Genomic DNA, 18,100 nt, shown 5'->3' with positions numbered 1-18,100 from the left:
CAATCAAATCTGAAATTGTAATTTCAGCCTTGATTATATTTTAAGTAACTCCCAAATTGAGTTATTAAGGAGGAATAGAATTTGAATTTCAAAAGAAGCATTTATCCCCTTAAATGTCTTTCTTAATTAGAGGAAACCCAATTAGGAAATCAGCTTAATTAGGGGTAATTTGAGATTCCAGCACATTGGATCCACGGGGAACAATCCAGCGGCATTCTGTGAGCTGGGGGCGGGTGGGATGTCACGTGAGCGTGCTGGGAAGGGAAAACAAAGGAGACGGCAGTGCTGGGAGCGGGATGGGCTATTGGCCCGTGGCCAATTTTTCTGGCCAGGCCAGCGGCAAGGGAAATGGGGAAAGGGGAAAATTCTGGGTTGGGAAACAGTAAGAAAACAGTGGATAAAAAAAAATGGATTTCCTAACCTTGCGCACTCCTCTTCAATATTTCAAAGAGATATCGTAACCACGTCGGAACTCACAAAGAGATCCAAAATATTCTCCCAAGAGCTCACAAAGAGAACTAGGGAGTGGCGAACTCACAAAGAGATCAAAGTAGAAAAAACTTTCATGTAATAATTCATTAGTCCTCATACAAGATACAATGGCCATATAAATAGGCTCCAAAGAAAATAAAGTGCAAAAGTCTAAAATGCCCCTTGGGGCTACAAAAGCAACTACTACCCTCAGGGGTAAAATGGGAAACTACGAAAATAAAAGCATAACATAAAAAACTGATGGTACAAGTAAAATCAATAATAAAGGCTCGCAATCGTGGTCGTCGATCTCCGTGGTCGTCTCTGATAGACGTGCCGAAATATCCTATCGATGACCTCATCAGATCTCCCAGCTGATCCTAGACTCCGACCTTCAATATGGAGTTATAATATTAATGATAGGGACAAAATTCGAAGAACTTATCTTTTAAAGGGACCTCATCAACCGAGAAGTCATCAATTCCCCCAAACATTATTTGAGAATATTGTACACAAGTTTAACCCTAAATGGTTTGAAGAATATGCTGATTGGTTAGAGTAATTGAGATGCTTGAGATTGTTAAAGAAGAAGGGGTATATGATCAACAATCAGTTGAAGCAGGTGTTCTTACTGATATAATGAAATCTTTTGATTTTATTTTTATAATGCATTTGATGATTGATATCTTGGGGATTACACATGAGTTATCATAATCATCACAAAGAAAAGATCAAGACATAGAAAATGCAATGAAATTGGTGAAAATATCCAAACAAACAACTACATATTCTGAGGGAGAATAAATGAACTGCTTTACTAGAGGAAGTGTCACATTTTTGTGGTGTTTTTGAAGTTATAGTTCCAAATATGAATGATACATATAAAACTCATCGTCCATCAATACGAAAACGTGAAGAAATATCTAACTTATATCATTATCGTGCTGAGATATTCTACACTGTGGTTGACATGTAACTTCAAGAGCTTAATAATCATTTTTCTGAACATAGTATTGAGTTGCTTCTTTGTATGGCATGCTTAAATCCAATTGATTCCTTCAATGCTTATGATGAGAGGAAATTGATACGTCTAGCAGAATTATATCCAAGTAATTTTTCTCCCGTTCACCTTATGACACTTAAAAGTTAACTGTTAACTTATATCATTGATATGCATATCGATAATGAGTTCTCCTCTCTAAACAGTATTGATGATCTTGCAAAAAAATTTGTTAAGGTCAAGAAGGATCGAGTGTATCCATTGATTTACAGAATTATCACTTTAGCATTAACTTTGTCAGTTGTCACTGCTACAGTGAAAAGAGTATTTTCTGCAATGAAAATTATCAAACATCGATTGCGTAATAGGATGAGTGATGATTGGCTTAATAATTATTTGGTACCTTACATTGAAAATGATGCATTTGATTTGATTCCTAATGAGGTTGTAATGCAACATTATCACAAGATGCAAAATAAATTAATAAGCTTGTAATATTTTTCAATTCATCGCAAGGAAGAAAGTGCAAGTTGAGCATGTGAAAACTCAAAACCAAGTTGCCGACATTTTCACCAAGACACTCAAACGTAAAGATTTTATCACAATGCTAACTTTGTTCAGAGTTGCAAAATCAAATTTAAGAGGGCGTGGAAATTAAACACATTTATGCTTTATACTTAGAGCTCACATTCTACACTAATCATTAAAGAATCCTAGAAATATATTCAAGAATAATCTTTGGAAAAATCTAGATAGAAGAGAATTATATAGAGTTAATTGTAACCACTAGATTGAAATGTGTTGACATAATCTTAATGGTGGCGTCAACTCCATTATAAGTTGCACAACTCAGTTCAGAAACTCTAACAATTATAGAGAAAATGAAAGTGAAAAATGAGGATTTTCAAATTAATGTATTACCAAACCAAACTGCTCTTAAGAAAATTAAGCAGGGAAAAAATTCATAGGAGTGAGCCTTACCAGGTGAGAAGAATACCTTCCATTGTAATCAGTACAAAGTTGGCGAATCTGTCCAGGCCTTCAATGCAGGAGGTAATGTTCTGAACACGCCATCCCAAATGGAAGAAGTGATTCCAAAACCCATTGTTTGAATTCTGAAATGATGGTTCATATGGTAACGCTGGCAAAGGAAATCAAGTAAGATATCTGCCTCTTCATAGAAATTTGTTAAAGACCAAGAGAGATTCTCATATTTCTCACCTTCAAACGTTTAGCTGGGTTCCTGGATGGCCGTCCGTGGTGTAGGTAATAGTGAGTGCAATCATATATCACATAACCAAGCAAGCCACCTCCGAATAGGGCGGGAGCTGCGGTCGGCTTTGCTAGGAGTTTGGCCAGTCCCCAGAACTTCAGGAAGAAATCAATTATGGAATAAGTGCGTGTATATTATTAACTCTGGAACTGTTAACTATGCTGTAATTTAGAATGTCACTCAAACATTGGATTAGGTTTTGGCTCCGATCAAGCTTAAATAGAAATCCATTAGATGACTAATGAGTCATGTCTAGCTTCATTTTCTATTGTAACTGAGATAAATTTGTCAAATATATCCCAAATTAAGATCCAATTCAGTCTGTTAACAGCTAAACCTAGATCATCTCAAATCCGAATTGATGTGTGTCAATATTTAACACGACCCGAAAATCTGACTCTAATCCGATCTGAAAATTCTGGGTTAGGGTCAACTCGGACCCAAAACGGGTCGGGTTCAGGTTCAACAATTCGACCCGTTTCAAAAATCAGGTCGGGTTCGGGTTGACCCTTTGACCCAAAATTGACCCGAAAATCTATTTTTGACCCAGAAACCCGAGATTGACCCGCTTTTTACCCGAAAAGTGGAGATTGACTGATTTTTTGAATAGAAAACTAGTAATTTTTTTCACGGCCTCGGGTTGTGTCGGGTTGACCCGAACCCAAAGTGGGTTGGGTTTAGGGTCCAAAAAATTGACTGGTTTGCAAAAACATGTCGGATTTGGGTTGACCCGCATAGTACCGGGTCAGTTTTGGGTTCGATCCGAACCCAATCCGTGACCCAAAATTGACACCCCTAACTTTCAGTCAATCTTGGTCCACAGGTTCAAATCATGTACAGCCATAATTACCAAGCTAGTTCTTATATTTTTGAAACATTGCTAAACTACAACCTACTAAGGCCAACAAGGGCAGTACCAATCAGGCTCCTTATCCCAATGGTCTAACATACCTACATTAAAATTGACACTTCAGAAACAATGTGGTTCAGTCAATATTTTTTCTGTGCATACATGCATGTGCTGTGGGCCATGTGACTATTGCCTACCTATGCTGGAAGTAGCCTTTCTTCATCACTTTGCTGGTGCTGGTTTTGTAATTTTTATTTTTTAAATGCTATCCATTGTGTTGGAAGTCTTTTGGGAGTGCAGGCTACTTATTATCCTAATTTTCATGGCTTAGTTTTGATTCTTAGTTAAGCTTAAAACATTATTTTTTCTTTCATATATTTGCCTCAAATAAGGAGGATCTATATATGATATTTATTAATTTACAGAAAGCATATGATAAAGTTCCATGAGAAGTGCTATGGAGAGTTCTAGAAAAGAAAGGGGTTAATAAAGTTTATATTCAAGTCATTAAGGATATGTATACATGAGCTATTAATTTTGTTTAGACACAAGGTGGTTTGACCAAGTATTTTCTTATTTCAATTGGATTACATCAAGGATAAGTCTTAAGCCTATATCTTTTTTGCTTTAGTCATGGATGTTCTTACTAGACATTTGCAAGAGGTTGTACCCTAGTGTATACTTTTTACTGATGATATTCTTCTTGTTGATAAGACTAGAGAGGGAGTTGAAGGTAAACTTGAATTATGAAGGTCAACCGTAGAGTCTAAAAGCTTTCGTTTGAGTAGATCTAAAACTGAATATATGGAGTGTAATTTTAGTAATAATCATGGTTTAAAATTGTGCAATATGAGGCTCGCCTTGAGGCCCGCCTTTGTGCAATTCCAGTAAAAAACGCCTCAATGCTTACGCCTCGAGTTTTTTTATGAGGCTTGCGCCTCAACTTGGTTGAGGCCCGCCTTGAGGCCAGCCTCACCTCACTGGCATGAGGCTTACGCTTCACACTATATATATTAAAACTTACATAAATCTTGAACTAAATGCCTGACATGCATTGGACTCTATAGGAGAGGAGGAAGGGGAGAGAGCAGTTCATCATAATGATGATTCAAATGAAGAATCCCTTAGTGAAGACAGTGCTGATGACTTATGAGTTCTTATGTGATATGTCATTGCTATTTATTTTTGGAAATTTGATTTATATGTTAATGAAAAGAATACTGAGATTTGAGAAAGATAGAATTTTGAGTTGAACTATATTTCATGTTGTCTAATTATTAGGATATTTTGATTTCACTTCATATCTTATGCTTTTTTATGTTTTATATTATCTACTCATTAGTATATAAAAAAAATTATCATTTTATGTTTACGCAATCTTTTGATTTTGAGGCTTACGCCTCAAAACGCCTTGAGGCTTACACCTCGCCTCAAGAATGAAAATCGCCTCAATACCCGAATACGCAATTTTAAACATTGGTAATAATAGTTCTTATGGGAAGATTGTGACTTTGGGTGATCAAGTCATTAATAAGAGCACACGTTTTAGATATCTTCGATCTATGATTCAGAGTGATGGTGAAATAGATCGGGATATTTTTAGTAGAATTCAAGTTGGATGGTTGAAGTGGAGGAATGCATCGGGTGTGTTGTGTGATAGAAAATCCCCCCTCAAACTTAAGGGAAAAATCTATAAGATGGTGGTTAGATCTGCAATGCTTTGTGGTGTTAGAATGTTGGCCATTAAAAGAGAAGCATAATATTAAGTTAAGTGTTGCAGAGATGAGGAAGCTTAGGTGGATGAGTGGCTTTACTCTTAGAGACAAGATATGAAATGAGCATATGCGTGAAAAGGTTGGAGTAGCTCCAGTGGAAGATATGATTAGAGAGAGTCGTCTTAGATGGTTTGATCACATAAAACGGTAGCCTTCCGATGATCCGGTTAGTAAAATAGATGAATTAGATTTGACTTATGTCAAGAAAAGGTAGAGGTAGACCTAAAAAGACTTGGTTAGAAAATATTAGAAATGACCTTTTTTATTAGATTTAAATGAGAATTTAACTTTTAGCATGACACAATGAAGAAAAAGTATTCATGTAGTTGACCCCACATAGTGGGATAAAGGCTTGATGTTGTTGTAGTAGTAGTAGTATATTTGCCTCAAATAACAAAGTGAATTTAGATAATACATCGGACTTACTGGAATGCAAAGAATAGCTGCCACAGCTGGGGGGAAAACAAGGCGCAGACCATCCATTGGATGCTTATGATGGCATCCATGAAGCAAATAATGTGCTGTGTTTGCCCTGCACATTTACTAATTATTAGCTTTATACCCTACTTATTAAAGTATTATTTTTAAGTTGCTGCCACTTGAAAGAAACCAAAGAAATGATGCCTACCAATAACTCTTTGTCTTGATATGGAAAAGAAATCGGTGCAATATGTACTCAATAAGTGTCCATATAAATATTCCAGCCAAAACCAGCAGAGCAATTTCAGATAGAGATTGACCCATGTGGAATGACGTCACCAAAGACCAGCATACAACAGGTAGCCATATGGTTGGAATGGCCCACCACACAGTTCGTGTCAACAGCTGATTATTTGAAAGCCAAACCAGTTAGAAAATCACACTCTGGAGTAAAAGACCTGGGCATTTTGTGTATTTTTTATCAATTTGTAGTATCTGATAATTTATTTCCAGTAACAAATTTGAGCTTTTTTATTTTTAATTAGCTTCAAATCAACTACTTTAAATTAGAGTTTCGAAGCTACTTCATAAGCAGCTTTTGTCTACCAGGCACAAAGGTTACCTCCAGGAAGTCATTTTTAAAGAAGCGTGGGCCTTCCTTGCTGACGATTGGCTGGTGAACCCATTCTTGGTAAGCTTCCCCAAGATGGCCAACCTACTTAACAAAGAATTTCTTTAATTTTCATAAAATAAAGCATAGGAAATATCAGCAGAGGCTACTGCTACAGTGATGAGATAAAGTGCTAGTGAGATTTATTTTTCTTAATGAAATCAATAGAAGAAAGATCAATTATGAGAGATTGGATCATAAAAAAGTAGGGACAAAAAAGTTGAGATTATGAAGATGATAACCCCTAACAGTGGCTGAAGAGCTTTGATGGAGATTGACAGCATGAGTCCCTTTCCCCGACTTGTGGGGGGTTGGAAGATGGCTTTGATGAGCATGTGAATGATTTACAAGATATGTACAGTTTGAAGGTGGGGCGTATTGTTTATCAAGCCTTTTTTCGTGATGGAGGCAAAAAGCGTATTAAACTGGCCAACATTATTTATGTTTAACTTCTTTGTTTCGTGATGGTGGCAAAAAGCCGGCAGTTTTAAGTGGAAATAGTTTTTAGTCTGTGCAAATAATTAGAGGAAGAGTCTATTAGTCTAACTTAATTATCTTATATTAAACTGGCCAACATTATTTATTCTAGTAAAATTGCATAGGATGACAGCATTGAGAAGATCTTGATTATAGGCTACCTGAAAAACGAGAACCTTTTAAATGTAGCCAAAGCTCCCAACCAACAGATTAAGATGAGATGGCAGATGAGGAAGAGGATGAGATGGCAGATGAGGAAATTGATTCATTTAAATAAATTATTTCTATTTAAATAAATTAATTAGATTTATTATTTTATAATTAAATTGATTAAATACTTAATAAAGATCATAAAATCAATTAATTAATTAAATAATAACTATACATACAATTATATTAATTAAGGCATAACTATACTTTAATGTGCATAATTAAAGCATAATAAGTATTCTAATTATAGTTCATTTCACTCCAAATTAGTTTCAATAAGATCCTAATCAATAATTACCTAGTTTAATTATACTTAAGGAAATCCTAGTGTAACAAGGTAAATCATAATTGCTCTCTCTAATTATCTTATTATATACTATTAACTTATAAATAAAATGTTAATTAACTTCAGTGAATCAAATCACCTCACAAATATAATTTAAATTCCTTAAATTCCAACATCATCTTAAGTTCTTTGTTAATCTCATAATTATTTAAATTCTACAGTTTACCATGATTTAGCTGGATTTAACAACTACAATATCAAACAGATTCAGGAATTACATTCACGAGATTTACCAAATACTATTTGAATTAAATCATAATCGTAGCGAAACAGCCCCTTTGCTGATCATAGATTATAAAATCACTAAGTGTTTCAAATTACATCCAGCCAAATGGGTCATTATCGTGAACCTCTTACTTCGATTCCAACCTGGAATGCAATTGAGAAGAAAAATCGCACCAAACCCCCGCCTTTTCCCATAAATCAACCCCAAATGAAACATAAGAAAACCGGTTCACCAAAAATAAAGCTACTTGCGCCCAAGACAGCAAATGTTAAAAGAAAATTACACGGATTCGAGACCACCGCATTCTTCCCTTTACGTCAAAATCACAAAACAAGAAAACGTAGAACATACAATGCAGAAATGGACAACCCTGAATAAGCCAACTCCTACGTCAATATCAGCTAGAGGATAACTCAGTAGATTCCCCAGACTAGTGATCCAGCACAAGAGAAAGTGTTCACGCACCTTGGGAATAAAGCAGCCTCGTGACCTATCGGCCTCGCTTCCTCTTCTTCTCAGCCGGAGGAGAATATGAGGAGGGAAGACGATCCTCCGGGCGACCACCCTGGGATTTATTGCTCCATTTCGTTCGCTCTCTCTTTTTCTCTCGCTTGCTCACCGCCGGGTTCCTGTCAGTTCGACCATTTTGTACGGTTTATATGGAGGTGTCTGCCGTCAAGTAAAACGGAATGTTCGCCCGCCAGCGCGCTCACCCATTCGAATTTACAATTAAGTAGATCATGCCTGTTATAAATTAACGGAAGCTAACGCCGTAATGTTGCCTTCCATAATTTCACATTTGGGGAAATTTTTCAAAAGAGCAAGTCTGAAATTTTCATTAAAAGCTTTCCTATGAAAAATAAATAAATAAATTCAACATCAGGTTGATGTGGTCACGACCGCGACTTACAAGGCCACTATGTGGCAAAAAAGAATCAATCGCTTATCAAATAGGTGACTGACTCCTCGCAGTATTGTGTATGTGAACGAATTGCCCATCAAATGAGGAACTAGCTCTACATTTTTTTATCAGAGTGCGAGCACCACAACGCTCACTAAAATATTCCTGATAATCCCAAATAGAAAGCACAATATCGTAGCACTCACCAAAATACCTACACTCCTATATAGGAGAAATTATTTTATGTGAACGCCGAATGCAGAACGTCATCCATAGCCCAACCAGAATACTCCGCGTCATCAGTATCGAGCAGCACCCAGCGAAGAAGTGATGTTGTGCATTCTGATTGATCTCCGGATAGCATTCGACATCTGCATAGAATAATTAATCCCTATATAAAGAGGGGAACGCCCCAATGGCGCAATGTTCCAAGGAACTTACCTCTAATACAACCACACCCAAGCACAATAAAGAAAGAAGCAACAAACAGATAAACATTGTTGGGACATTTATTTCAATGTTGATGATAAACAGATTTGATCTTCTACAACATTCCAAAATTCACCATCATCTTCCACATATCCCTCTTGAAACCATAGAGCAAATGTCAACTTACATATAGCAAATATTTTCATTGAAAACATGAAAACAATCACCATATTGTGTAACCATCTCACATAAAAAAAAAAAATCAAATTTTGAGACTCATTCAGCTCAAACGTTGGTAAGATGTCATCACCAAAGTTTTTTTCCCACAAACCAGTTTTTGAGACAAAAAAAAAAGTGTTTCAATTTCATATATCATTCTTTGACATCGCAATTAAAAAACAGTAAACAAATATCTGAAAAGGGAAAAATTATTCTGTGCGTTGTCCGGATGTGTCCGGAGGCCAATCCGGGCACACCATATCACCCAATGCACAGTGCATTAAAAGACATGACGCATCTAGATTAGCCTCCGTATATGTTCGTACACCGCACAGAATAATCTTTCTTGAAAAGGAGATCATGAAAGACAAACAAATATGATAGAGCAAAATTTTTTGATGCCTCATTAGAAAAATTTAGCTAAGCTGATGAAGTTCTTGATGATAAATATAAGAAATGCAAATAATACACAATGGTTCTGGTTAAAAGCATACAAAAAGTAAGATTCTAACTTTGCATGCCAGGAAAAATTTCTTGAATCATACAGGACAAAATAATTAGCACAATTATTGTTTCTTCTTGGAAGAACTTTTGAAAGTTTTCTTTTTGGACTTCAACTTGTTTGATGTAGAAGGTAAAGAAACTTCCTTTTCCCTTTTCCTCTGCTTCTCTGTCTTCACATTGAACATTGTAACAGCCTGTTTCACGTTGAAAAGATTCTTAGCAAGGGTGGATTTAAGGTCATTTATCATATATTTTTACTTGCATAATATATTTTTTACAAAAATATTCGATTTGTAACCTCCAAAATCTTAAAGTTTAGGATTATACATATCTATCTATTTACAAATATTTATGATACTTAGGCTTTATTTAGGATGCTTTCTTACTGCTTTGTAAAGCAGCTTTTTAGTACAAAAATTTAATTTTTATACTAGAAAGCTGCTTTAAAAAGTGGTAAGAAAGCCATCCCAAATGAAGCATTAATTTGTGTTGTCGCTAAAAAAAATTTCTAGCTCTACTGCTATTCTTAGGGTTTCATTTAGGGCAGCTTTCTTACTACTCCATAAAGTAGCTTTTTCGTACAAAAATTTTAACTTTTGTACTAAAAAGTTGTAAGAAAGCCGTCCCAAACGAAACCTTAGCATCAAATTTAAAATATGACCTGAATGATCTAGAACTTACCCTGTCAACATCAAGTATATCATGAGAACTTCTAGCCATTAATTTGTTGAGTATTTTCTCTGTTTGTTCTTTCTCTTGAGCCCCCATTCCCTTTCCTTCCACAACAGGGAGAAACTGAAAGACAAAAAAGGCAACAAGAAAAAACTTTTCCATCTTATTTGCATAGAAGTTCAAAAGAAAAACAAGATTATTCAAAGTTAAAGCTTAATTAGTCCATAAGATTAACCTTCCGATGTTTTCCAGTATGCTTCGCGGGTTTCTCTCCTGGAAGTTTCTTGTCAAATTTTCCACCGCTTGCTGTTGCTGTTGCTGCCATTCCAGCGACACCCTCAAGCTCTTCTTTACTGGCTTTCTTTGGTATTACTTTCTGAGTTCCAGTGATGGGCAACGCTGTTGCAGCAAGCTGGATATGACTACAGAATCACAAAGACAACCCAATGTTTGTAACTTGGTTCAAATTTTACAAAATTATTTAGACTAAAACTGTAAAAAAAATATTGTGGATTGTAAATAACTAAATATAATGTTAAGCTTTAACAAAATAGTCAGTTAAGAAGCAAAGTGTAGTGCTAAGAAAATCAAGGGAATTTGTAGTAAGAAGTATAAGAAGAAAACAACCTTGGCAAATCACCCGCTTTGAAAGCTTGTTTAAGATTCTGCAGCCGGTTCTTTTCTTGCTTGTCAACCCGTTTCTTCTTTTCATCCATCCTTTTGCTGAAAGGATCCTCCCCAGGCTCTATAAGAACAATGGAGAGTGAAAGTGTTGACTGATTGGTACATAAAAAAAAAAAAAAAGAGAATGGTTTCCTCAAAAATTTAAATTTCAAGGGATTATATATAGTGTTAAATCCACATAGGTCAGAACAAATTGATCCAGCCAGAAATTGCTTACTTAATTATGCCACCCAAACAGCCAATAGAAGCCTCTCAAGTTAGCCCATTTGATGAGGAGTTAATGCACTTAGTATAAGAAAACAGTAAGGTGAAAACCGAACAGCCAACAGCAGGGAAAAACGAGACAGCAAAATGAGGAAAAGCATACAGCAGCATAAGAAAAAATAGCTAGCATAGAAAAAGAGTTGGGCCAAGCCCAATAAACAAAGCATGCACAAAATAAATACTCAACTAACCACAAAGAAGCTAGACCAATACAAATGGAAACCGAGTGAAACTTCTTAAGAGCACCAAACCCAAGTATGATCACATGTTGTTTTCATCATAGGGTATTGCAAATTAAAAAAAAAAAACAAAGTCCAAATTACAAAGAGTCCAAAACATAGATTAACAATTTTTTATTGCATCAATTTTCTACATTTTACAAGATACTGATATAATAGCAACTATGATGATGATGATGTTGCGTGTTAGACTAATTTGAAGATTTATTTAGTGAGATATGAAAGAATTTGGAGCTTTATTTACTTAAAGATGGATCAAGTTGGAGCATTATTTTCTTGATAAAGGAATAACAAGAAATTTAACAAGAAAACTAAAGTGTTAAGTGAAGGTGTCAAATCTAGTGTCTAAGGACTGGGTCTAATGAATAAAGAAGTTTAGATCATATTTATAAAGCCTCCCAAGAAGAGATGAATAAAACTGATTAAAATATATAAAAATATTTTAAATAAAAGTTAATTTTAATATCATTTATATTATATAAATTGATAAAACTATTTTTTAAAATATGTAATATGATATAAATAACAAAATTATTTGCTAATATAATTAGTAATGATAATTAAGCTATTTATTATAAACTATATCAATATATTTTTATATATCAAACTACAAGATCATATAGTACCTATGTTGCACCGATATGGATACGGCGACACGGATACGACACGATACGGATACGGGACACGACAATTCTTAAAAATACAGGATACGGATATGGCGTGGATACGACATTATAATATATAAATCATACATAAAAATAACAAATTAATCAAGGCATAATATTTGAAATGACAAAAAAAATTGAAAGCAACATTATTTGTAGCACTGTATCTTATAATATCAAAATAAAAATAAGCATTAAATATTTAAATGTCTAGTACAACAACAAAAACAAAAACATAAATTGTCCAGCAAATAAATTTTTTAATAAAAAGTACGAAGGATCGACATAATTAATCCACATGAATTTGAAACATGAAAAATTTTAATTAAAAGTATAGATATGTTGTGCCAATGTCGGAGGTCCAAGGGGGCAGAGTTTGACCTGCATTAAAGTTTTCTCTACCTTCTCGGCACTACTTGGTACCATTCGTTACCCCTGTGTACCGAGTAGTACTGAGCGGTACCGAGTGGTACCGAGTTCCGATACCGATCGGTACCGAGCGGTACCGAGTACCGAGCAGTACCGAACACCGAGCAGTATCGAGCGGTATCGAGTACCGAGCAGTACTGAGTTCTAGTATCGCTCGGTACCGAGCAGTAACGACAAGTACCGAGCGGTACCGAGTACCGAGCAGTACTGAGTTCTAGTATTGCTCTGTACCGAGCAGTACCGAGTACTGAGCGGTACTGAGTACCAAGCAATACGTGTGTCCGATCAAATTTAAATAATATTTTAAATGGACACGGCAAAGCCGTATCTGACACGTATCCGTGTCGTATCAGAGGCGTATATGTATCCAATACGTGTCCGATACAACATGCCTCATAAATAGGAGTATCCGTGCTACATAGTATAGTACTATCAAGATCACATAGATAATCGCGTTGAGAATCAACCAGTGCGATCAACAATCATAAATTGTGATCTAGATAAAAAAAGCTATTAAACTAGCTGTTGAATGTTTTAAATCAAAATATTGACACATCTAAGTCTTAACATACGACTTAAATCATACGGTATGATGATCAGATAGTACAATGTGAATTGTATTGCATTAAAACAGCTGATTATCAGTTATTTATTGAGTACAATGGCAAGCATAGCTTAATTTAGTTAACCTTAATGTCTATATGCTATCCAAGTATGTTTTTAACAACACAAAAGGCTATATATAAATAAGGATTTATAAGAAAAATAACTAATACAAAAACCAAGAGAAAGAGAGCTTATATTATGTAGGGAGAATTCGGAGAAAGCTTTAAAGTGTTCATCATGAACTCTAAATCTCCTTTAGCTATTTATAAAGTATTTTTTACTCAAATCTTTTAGAAGTTATATTACTTTCAATTGCTTTTAATGTATTTATCTTGCAACCAAATTTTTTAAGAGACTGTTTAAGCTATATTTATAGGCGATAACCCTTAAGTCACCCAAGTCTCAAAAGAGAATGTGTTTGGTTTTTTAAAGATAGTTTTCTTTACCTAGTAGGTTCTGCTATGAATGGGAGGTTCTTCACCTTGAAGTTATTCAAGTTGTCATGTCTAGATTTGTGTTTATGGAAGTACAACGAAGGCAGCAACCATAATTATTGAGAAAAAAAACTACATAAACTAGAGTTAACATTAGCATTCAATATGAATAAATGGAGAATAAGGATTCACAAAAGCAGGCCATAAATAGTTGGAGTAGGTCCATTAATGATGATTAAGCTTATTTACAAGTACATTTCAAACTTCAGAATTTATTATATTAATAACATCATATTATGAATTTATGATCATATAGATAATAATACTTTGAAAGATATAAAGGAGGATTCTAAGAAATAATGTTTACCGTCAGTCATTTTGGCTTCAATAATTGGTACATCTCTATCATCATTCACTCGATCATAGCCATAACGTCTCTTCCAAGTACCAGTTCGTTCATCAAAAACACGCTTGTCCTTTTTACGATTCTTTATTCCTGCAGAATAGCACAAACAATATGGAGATCAGCTACAACCCACAGGCCAAACAAGCGAAAAGATTAATGAATTGATCATTTCTCTTTGCCTACGGAATGGAAAAATCACATAACTAACCTTTCATCTTGGCAAACAATTCCCATTTTGTAGGAGGTTTAGGCCTGGGTAACTAGATTTTAAGCAAACAAAAAAAGAAGGTTAACATAGATATGCATAGTTTATGTACTAATTCAATTAAAAAAATAATTGAATAATCATCAAATAAATTTCAAATAAATCGTTAGCTAGAAGAAATTTACATTCAAACCAGGAATGAGAAGTTTTTCGGGTTGTAAATCATTAAAATATGATTTATGAAAAGTAAAATAATAAAGCTGTCAATGTCATAGTTGTTATGCTGGAAAAAGATCCCAAGTGCCAGTAGGCGCCCTATAAAATGCAGAATGAATCAATTCATGATGAAGTCAAAAAATTATCATTAGCTTGCAAAGAAAGGTTATCAAATATTTGGAGTTCAAGACTGTAATCAGGATAGTCTTGCATTGGCAACTAAAAGGTGCATGGAAAGATAATAATTCGTGTAGAATTAGTTATGAAGTGATCAAGCAATCTACAGAAGAATCAATCTAGAAATATCAATGTTACGCACAAAAAAGAGGGATCAAGATAGGGGATGAGACTTGAGAGGAGGGTGATTAGGGGAGAGAGACAGTGAGCCAATGATTAAAGGAGGAAAAAGGAAGGAACGTAAGGGTAGGTAGAACAAACATATTCAAAGGGAAATTGACACACATAGCAGGAAGACAGCGGAATAGGAAGTAAATTAAGTGGGAGTAAGCTCTGAAAAAAATAGCTAGAATGGCAGCAATTCAAGATAATAATGACAAGTGCAATTCACGAGAAATAATAACTAGGTAGAAAAACACAGAGATGTCTCCATTGGAAAATTGGTCAGAAGAAAGGAGGATAAAGATGATAAATGAAGCGGCGACAACAACAACAACATCAAGCCTTTGTCCCACTACGTGGGGTCGGCTACATGAATCTTTTTTCTCCATTGTGTCCTGTTAGAAGTCAAATTATCGTTTAAATCTAATAAAGAAATATCATTTCTAATATTTTCTAACCAAGTCTTTTTAGGTCTACCTCTATCTTTCTTAACATAAGTCAAATCTAATACCTCTACTTTCCTAGCCGGGTCATCGGAAGGCAGCAGTTTTATGTGACCAAACCATCTAAGGCGACTCTCTCTAATCTTATCTTCCACTGGCGCTACTCCAACCTTTTCACGTATATGCTCATTACATAGTTTATTGTTTAAAATAATATCGAAACCATGTATAGTAAGAGTCGAGAAAAACATATATCAAAATTACATTAAAACTAAGTCTTTCACACTTACAACCATATATCGACACAAAAACTTAAATAAGACAAAGCGATAACACATAAACAAAATATAATTCAACTTTCATATTATAAAGACGACGCTTACAAACTTATGAAATAAAACTCATAAACTTGCTTGCAATCATAGAGAATAAAGATACAAATTGGGTGGTCACTTGCGGAGAGAAGAAGGAGATAAGAAGCCCGAGATGAAGTCGTAGATAGGAGAAGAGAAAGGGGGGCAAGCTCGCAAGCTTTCCCAAAAATGAGAGAAATGGAACAAGCTCGCAAGCTTTTCCAAGAAGAAAACCCTCAGGTTTTGGATCCAAAAATTATATCATATCCTCCTTTTTTATTCTTCAAAACATCAAATAAATATAGGAGAAATGGGGCATCCAAACAACCCAAAATACCTCCAACCGAGCCAATCAGGGCAAGGAAAACAGAAGGCCAAAGGGCTGTCCAGGAGCAACAGCCGAAGGGCCACACAGGGAACCGGAACAGGCAGCCAGGAGAGAAACCGTAAGGCCAACGGAAGGGGGAAAGGCAGCCACGGGAAGGGGAGCCAAGGAGGAGGAATCGAAGGGCCACAAAGAGGGGAAAGAAGGGGGGAATGAACTAGGACACATGAATAATGAGCTGAAAAAGGTATTCCACAAGACATTAATGAGTTGATTTAAGTAGAGGACTCAGTAACTCACCAAAAACAGCAAAAAACGAACAACCAAGCTTAAACCGAGAAGCCAAAAAGGGAACCGGAACAGGCAGCCAGGAGAGAAACCGAAAGACCAAGGGAAGGGGGAAAGGCAGCCACGGGAAGGGGAGCCCAGGAGGAGGAACCGAAGGACCACAGAGAGGGGAAAGAAGGGGGGAATGAACCAGGACACATGAATAATGAGCTGAAAAAGGTATTCCACAAGACATTAATTAGCTAATTTAAGTAGAGAACTCAGTAACTCACCAAAAACAGCAAAAAACGAACAACCAAAGCTTAAACTGAGAAGCCAAATCAGCTCAAAACTTTGGCAAATGAGTTCCCCCCCCCTGCCTACATCAAAACACGATAAAAGTTTGTTTTTTGGTTCTCCTTCTTCAGAGGATAAATTTAAAAAAACCTGGAATTAAAGGACCACATCACCAACCCACAATAATAAAGATGGAATCAAGACCCTATTAATGAGACATATTCGCGAAAATGATCACAAAAGAGAGCCTTAAAAAATTGGAAAGGCCATTGACGTAGTTGAAATAACTGAAAAAATGCTATTTGTTAACCTTGTGGAAACTCAATCACATTAACGAATGTCACATTATCATGGTGTGAGACCAACTATATACCCTGGTGGAATTTAAAGCTTAAAATCTAACAAATTTTCAAGGATTTCACCTTTCTTTTTTATGAAAGAATCAATGGAGGTAAGTAAATGCGATTCTGGCACTTAAAAGTTTTTTCATGAATCTGCGTACACAATTTATAGACTATAATCTGCTTTGTTTGTCCACTTCCATTCTCAACCATAAAATCCAACGGAGCCTAGAAGGCCATCTATTATAAAGTAAAGGCACCAACATGTCATATCTCAAAAACTCATTATAAAATTGTTACACAGAATAAAAAGAAATCCCGTAACAAAAAGGACTTCTCAATAAAGAAAGCTTCCTTACATGTTTCTCCCTAGGAAGCCTCGTTGAGGGTTCTGGCAATCGAACAATGGGTCCGTCCAGGTCTTCAGTCGATGGTAAACTGAATAGAGCATTGACAACGCCTTGAACGAGCTCTGTTCCCTTTTCCAAGCATTGCCTCGACAGTTCTTCCCTACATAAAACAACAAAATCAACCAGAAACCTCAATTGACTAATTAAACTCAATCAACCCCAAAAGTTCTCTTTTTTTCTTTTCAGAATGCAATAAAGAAAGGAAGAAGCCTATGAACCTGGACGAGGGGAGGGGCTGGAAGTGATGACTTGGATCATAGGCCATAAGGTTTCCCAAATCGATTTGGTACTTCTCTGCCTCCATTGCCGCTGAGTTCTCTCCCCTCCCTGACTTTGAAGAGCTCGGAGTCGTCACTAAGGAAGTGTTTGGTATCGGATTTATTTCGAGTTTTTAGTAGGATTTAGGGTAAATCCAGCCAAACGCAAAAAAAGTTGCGGTAAATCCGGCAAATCCGTAAATCCCGGATTTGTGGATTTACGGCAATCCCGGTAAATCCTAATCCCACTAGAAGTCGGATTTACGGGAGTTGGCCGAAGAAGCGCGCGAAAGGGAGAAACTTACCTTCACAGCGAGCTAGCGAGCTCCGTCGTTGCTTCAGATCAAAATTTTGAAACGTCCGATCCGACAGGAAGGGAACGTCGTCGAAGGAGCGAAGTCGAACAGCGACGAAGGAGCCGAAGAACCGACACCTCCTGGGAAGCAACGATGCCGAACAGCAAGGACACCCTAGACG

At 36.0% G+C, this 18,100-nt stretch overlaps 2 protein-coding genes across 3 annotated transcripts in view; both read right to left on the bottom strand.

The window, feature by feature from the left end:
• Positions 1-8,983, bottom strand: part of LOC110098017 (dihydroceramide fatty acyl 2-hydroxylase FAH1) — a 14,448-nt gene extending 5,465 nt beyond the window's left edge. The window contains exons 1-7 of the mRNA XM_028696279.1: positions 8,902-8,983; positions 8,184-8,332; positions 6,412-6,504; positions 5,998-6,194; positions 5,796-5,901; positions 2,693-2,839; positions 2,453-2,612 (exon numbers count right to left, since the gene is read on the bottom strand). Of these exons, the coding sequence (XP_028552112.1) occupies positions 2,481-2,612; positions 2,693-2,839; positions 5,796-5,901; positions 5,998-6,194; positions 6,412-6,504; positions 8,184-8,332; positions 8,902-8,983 (906 nt within the window). The 3' untranslated portion in view covers positions 2,453-2,480. The remainder of the gene's footprint in view (positions 1-2,452; positions 2,613-2,692; positions 2,840-5,795; positions 5,902-5,997; positions 6,195-6,411; positions 6,505-8,183; positions 8,333-8,901) is intronic.
• Positions 8,984-9,673: 690 nt separating this feature from the next.
• Positions 9,674-18,100, bottom strand: LOC110098043 (ribosome biogenesis regulatory protein homolog). Of its 2 annotated transcripts, none has more exons than XM_020824748.2 (9): positions 17,929-18,100; positions 17,585-17,720; positions 17,316-17,466; positions 14,379-14,430; positions 14,132-14,260; positions 11,071-11,188; positions 10,679-10,865; positions 10,453-10,566; positions 9,674-9,965 (listed from the first exon to the last, which is right to left on the bottom strand). In XM_020824748.2, exons 2-9 carry the CDS (start codon positions 17,668-17,670, stop codon positions 9,834-9,836), a joined length of 969 nt encoding a protein of 322 aa, XP_020680407.1. In that variant the 5' UTR covers positions 17,671-17,720; positions 17,929-18,100; the 3' UTR covers positions 9,674-9,833. The 2 variants fall into 2 exon arrangements, with proteins under 2 accessions (XP_020680407.1, XP_020680408.1); XM_020824749.2 differs by having other exon boundaries at positions 17,585-17,693.

Source organism: Dendrobium catenatum, unplaced genomic scaffold (assembly GCF_001605985.2).
Source record: "Dendrobium catenatum unplaced genomic scaffold, ASM160598v2 fragScaff_scaffold_726, whole genome shotgun sequence".
NCBI classification, from domain to species: domain Eukaryota; kingdom Viridiplantae; phylum Streptophyta; class Magnoliopsida; order Asparagales; family Orchidaceae; genus Dendrobium; species Dendrobium catenatum.
The sequence above is the reverse complement of the archived record's forward strand: the minus strand, read 5'-3'. Positions and strand labels throughout refer to the sequence as shown.

Coding starts and splice junctions, on each gene's coding strand:
- LOC110098043 (XM_020824748.2), bottom strand. CDS start 17,670: ATGGAGGCAGAGAAGTACCAAATCGATTTGGGAAACCTTATGGCCTAT. Junction 14,261..14,378: donor ATTGTTTGCCAAGATGAAAG/GTTAGTTATGTG, acceptor GCTATTCTGCAG/GAATAAAGAATCGTAAAAAG. Junction 10,866..11,070: donor AAAGCGGGTGATTTGCCAAG/GTTGTTTTCTTC, acceptor GTGATTCTGTAG/TCATATCCAGCTTGCTGCAA.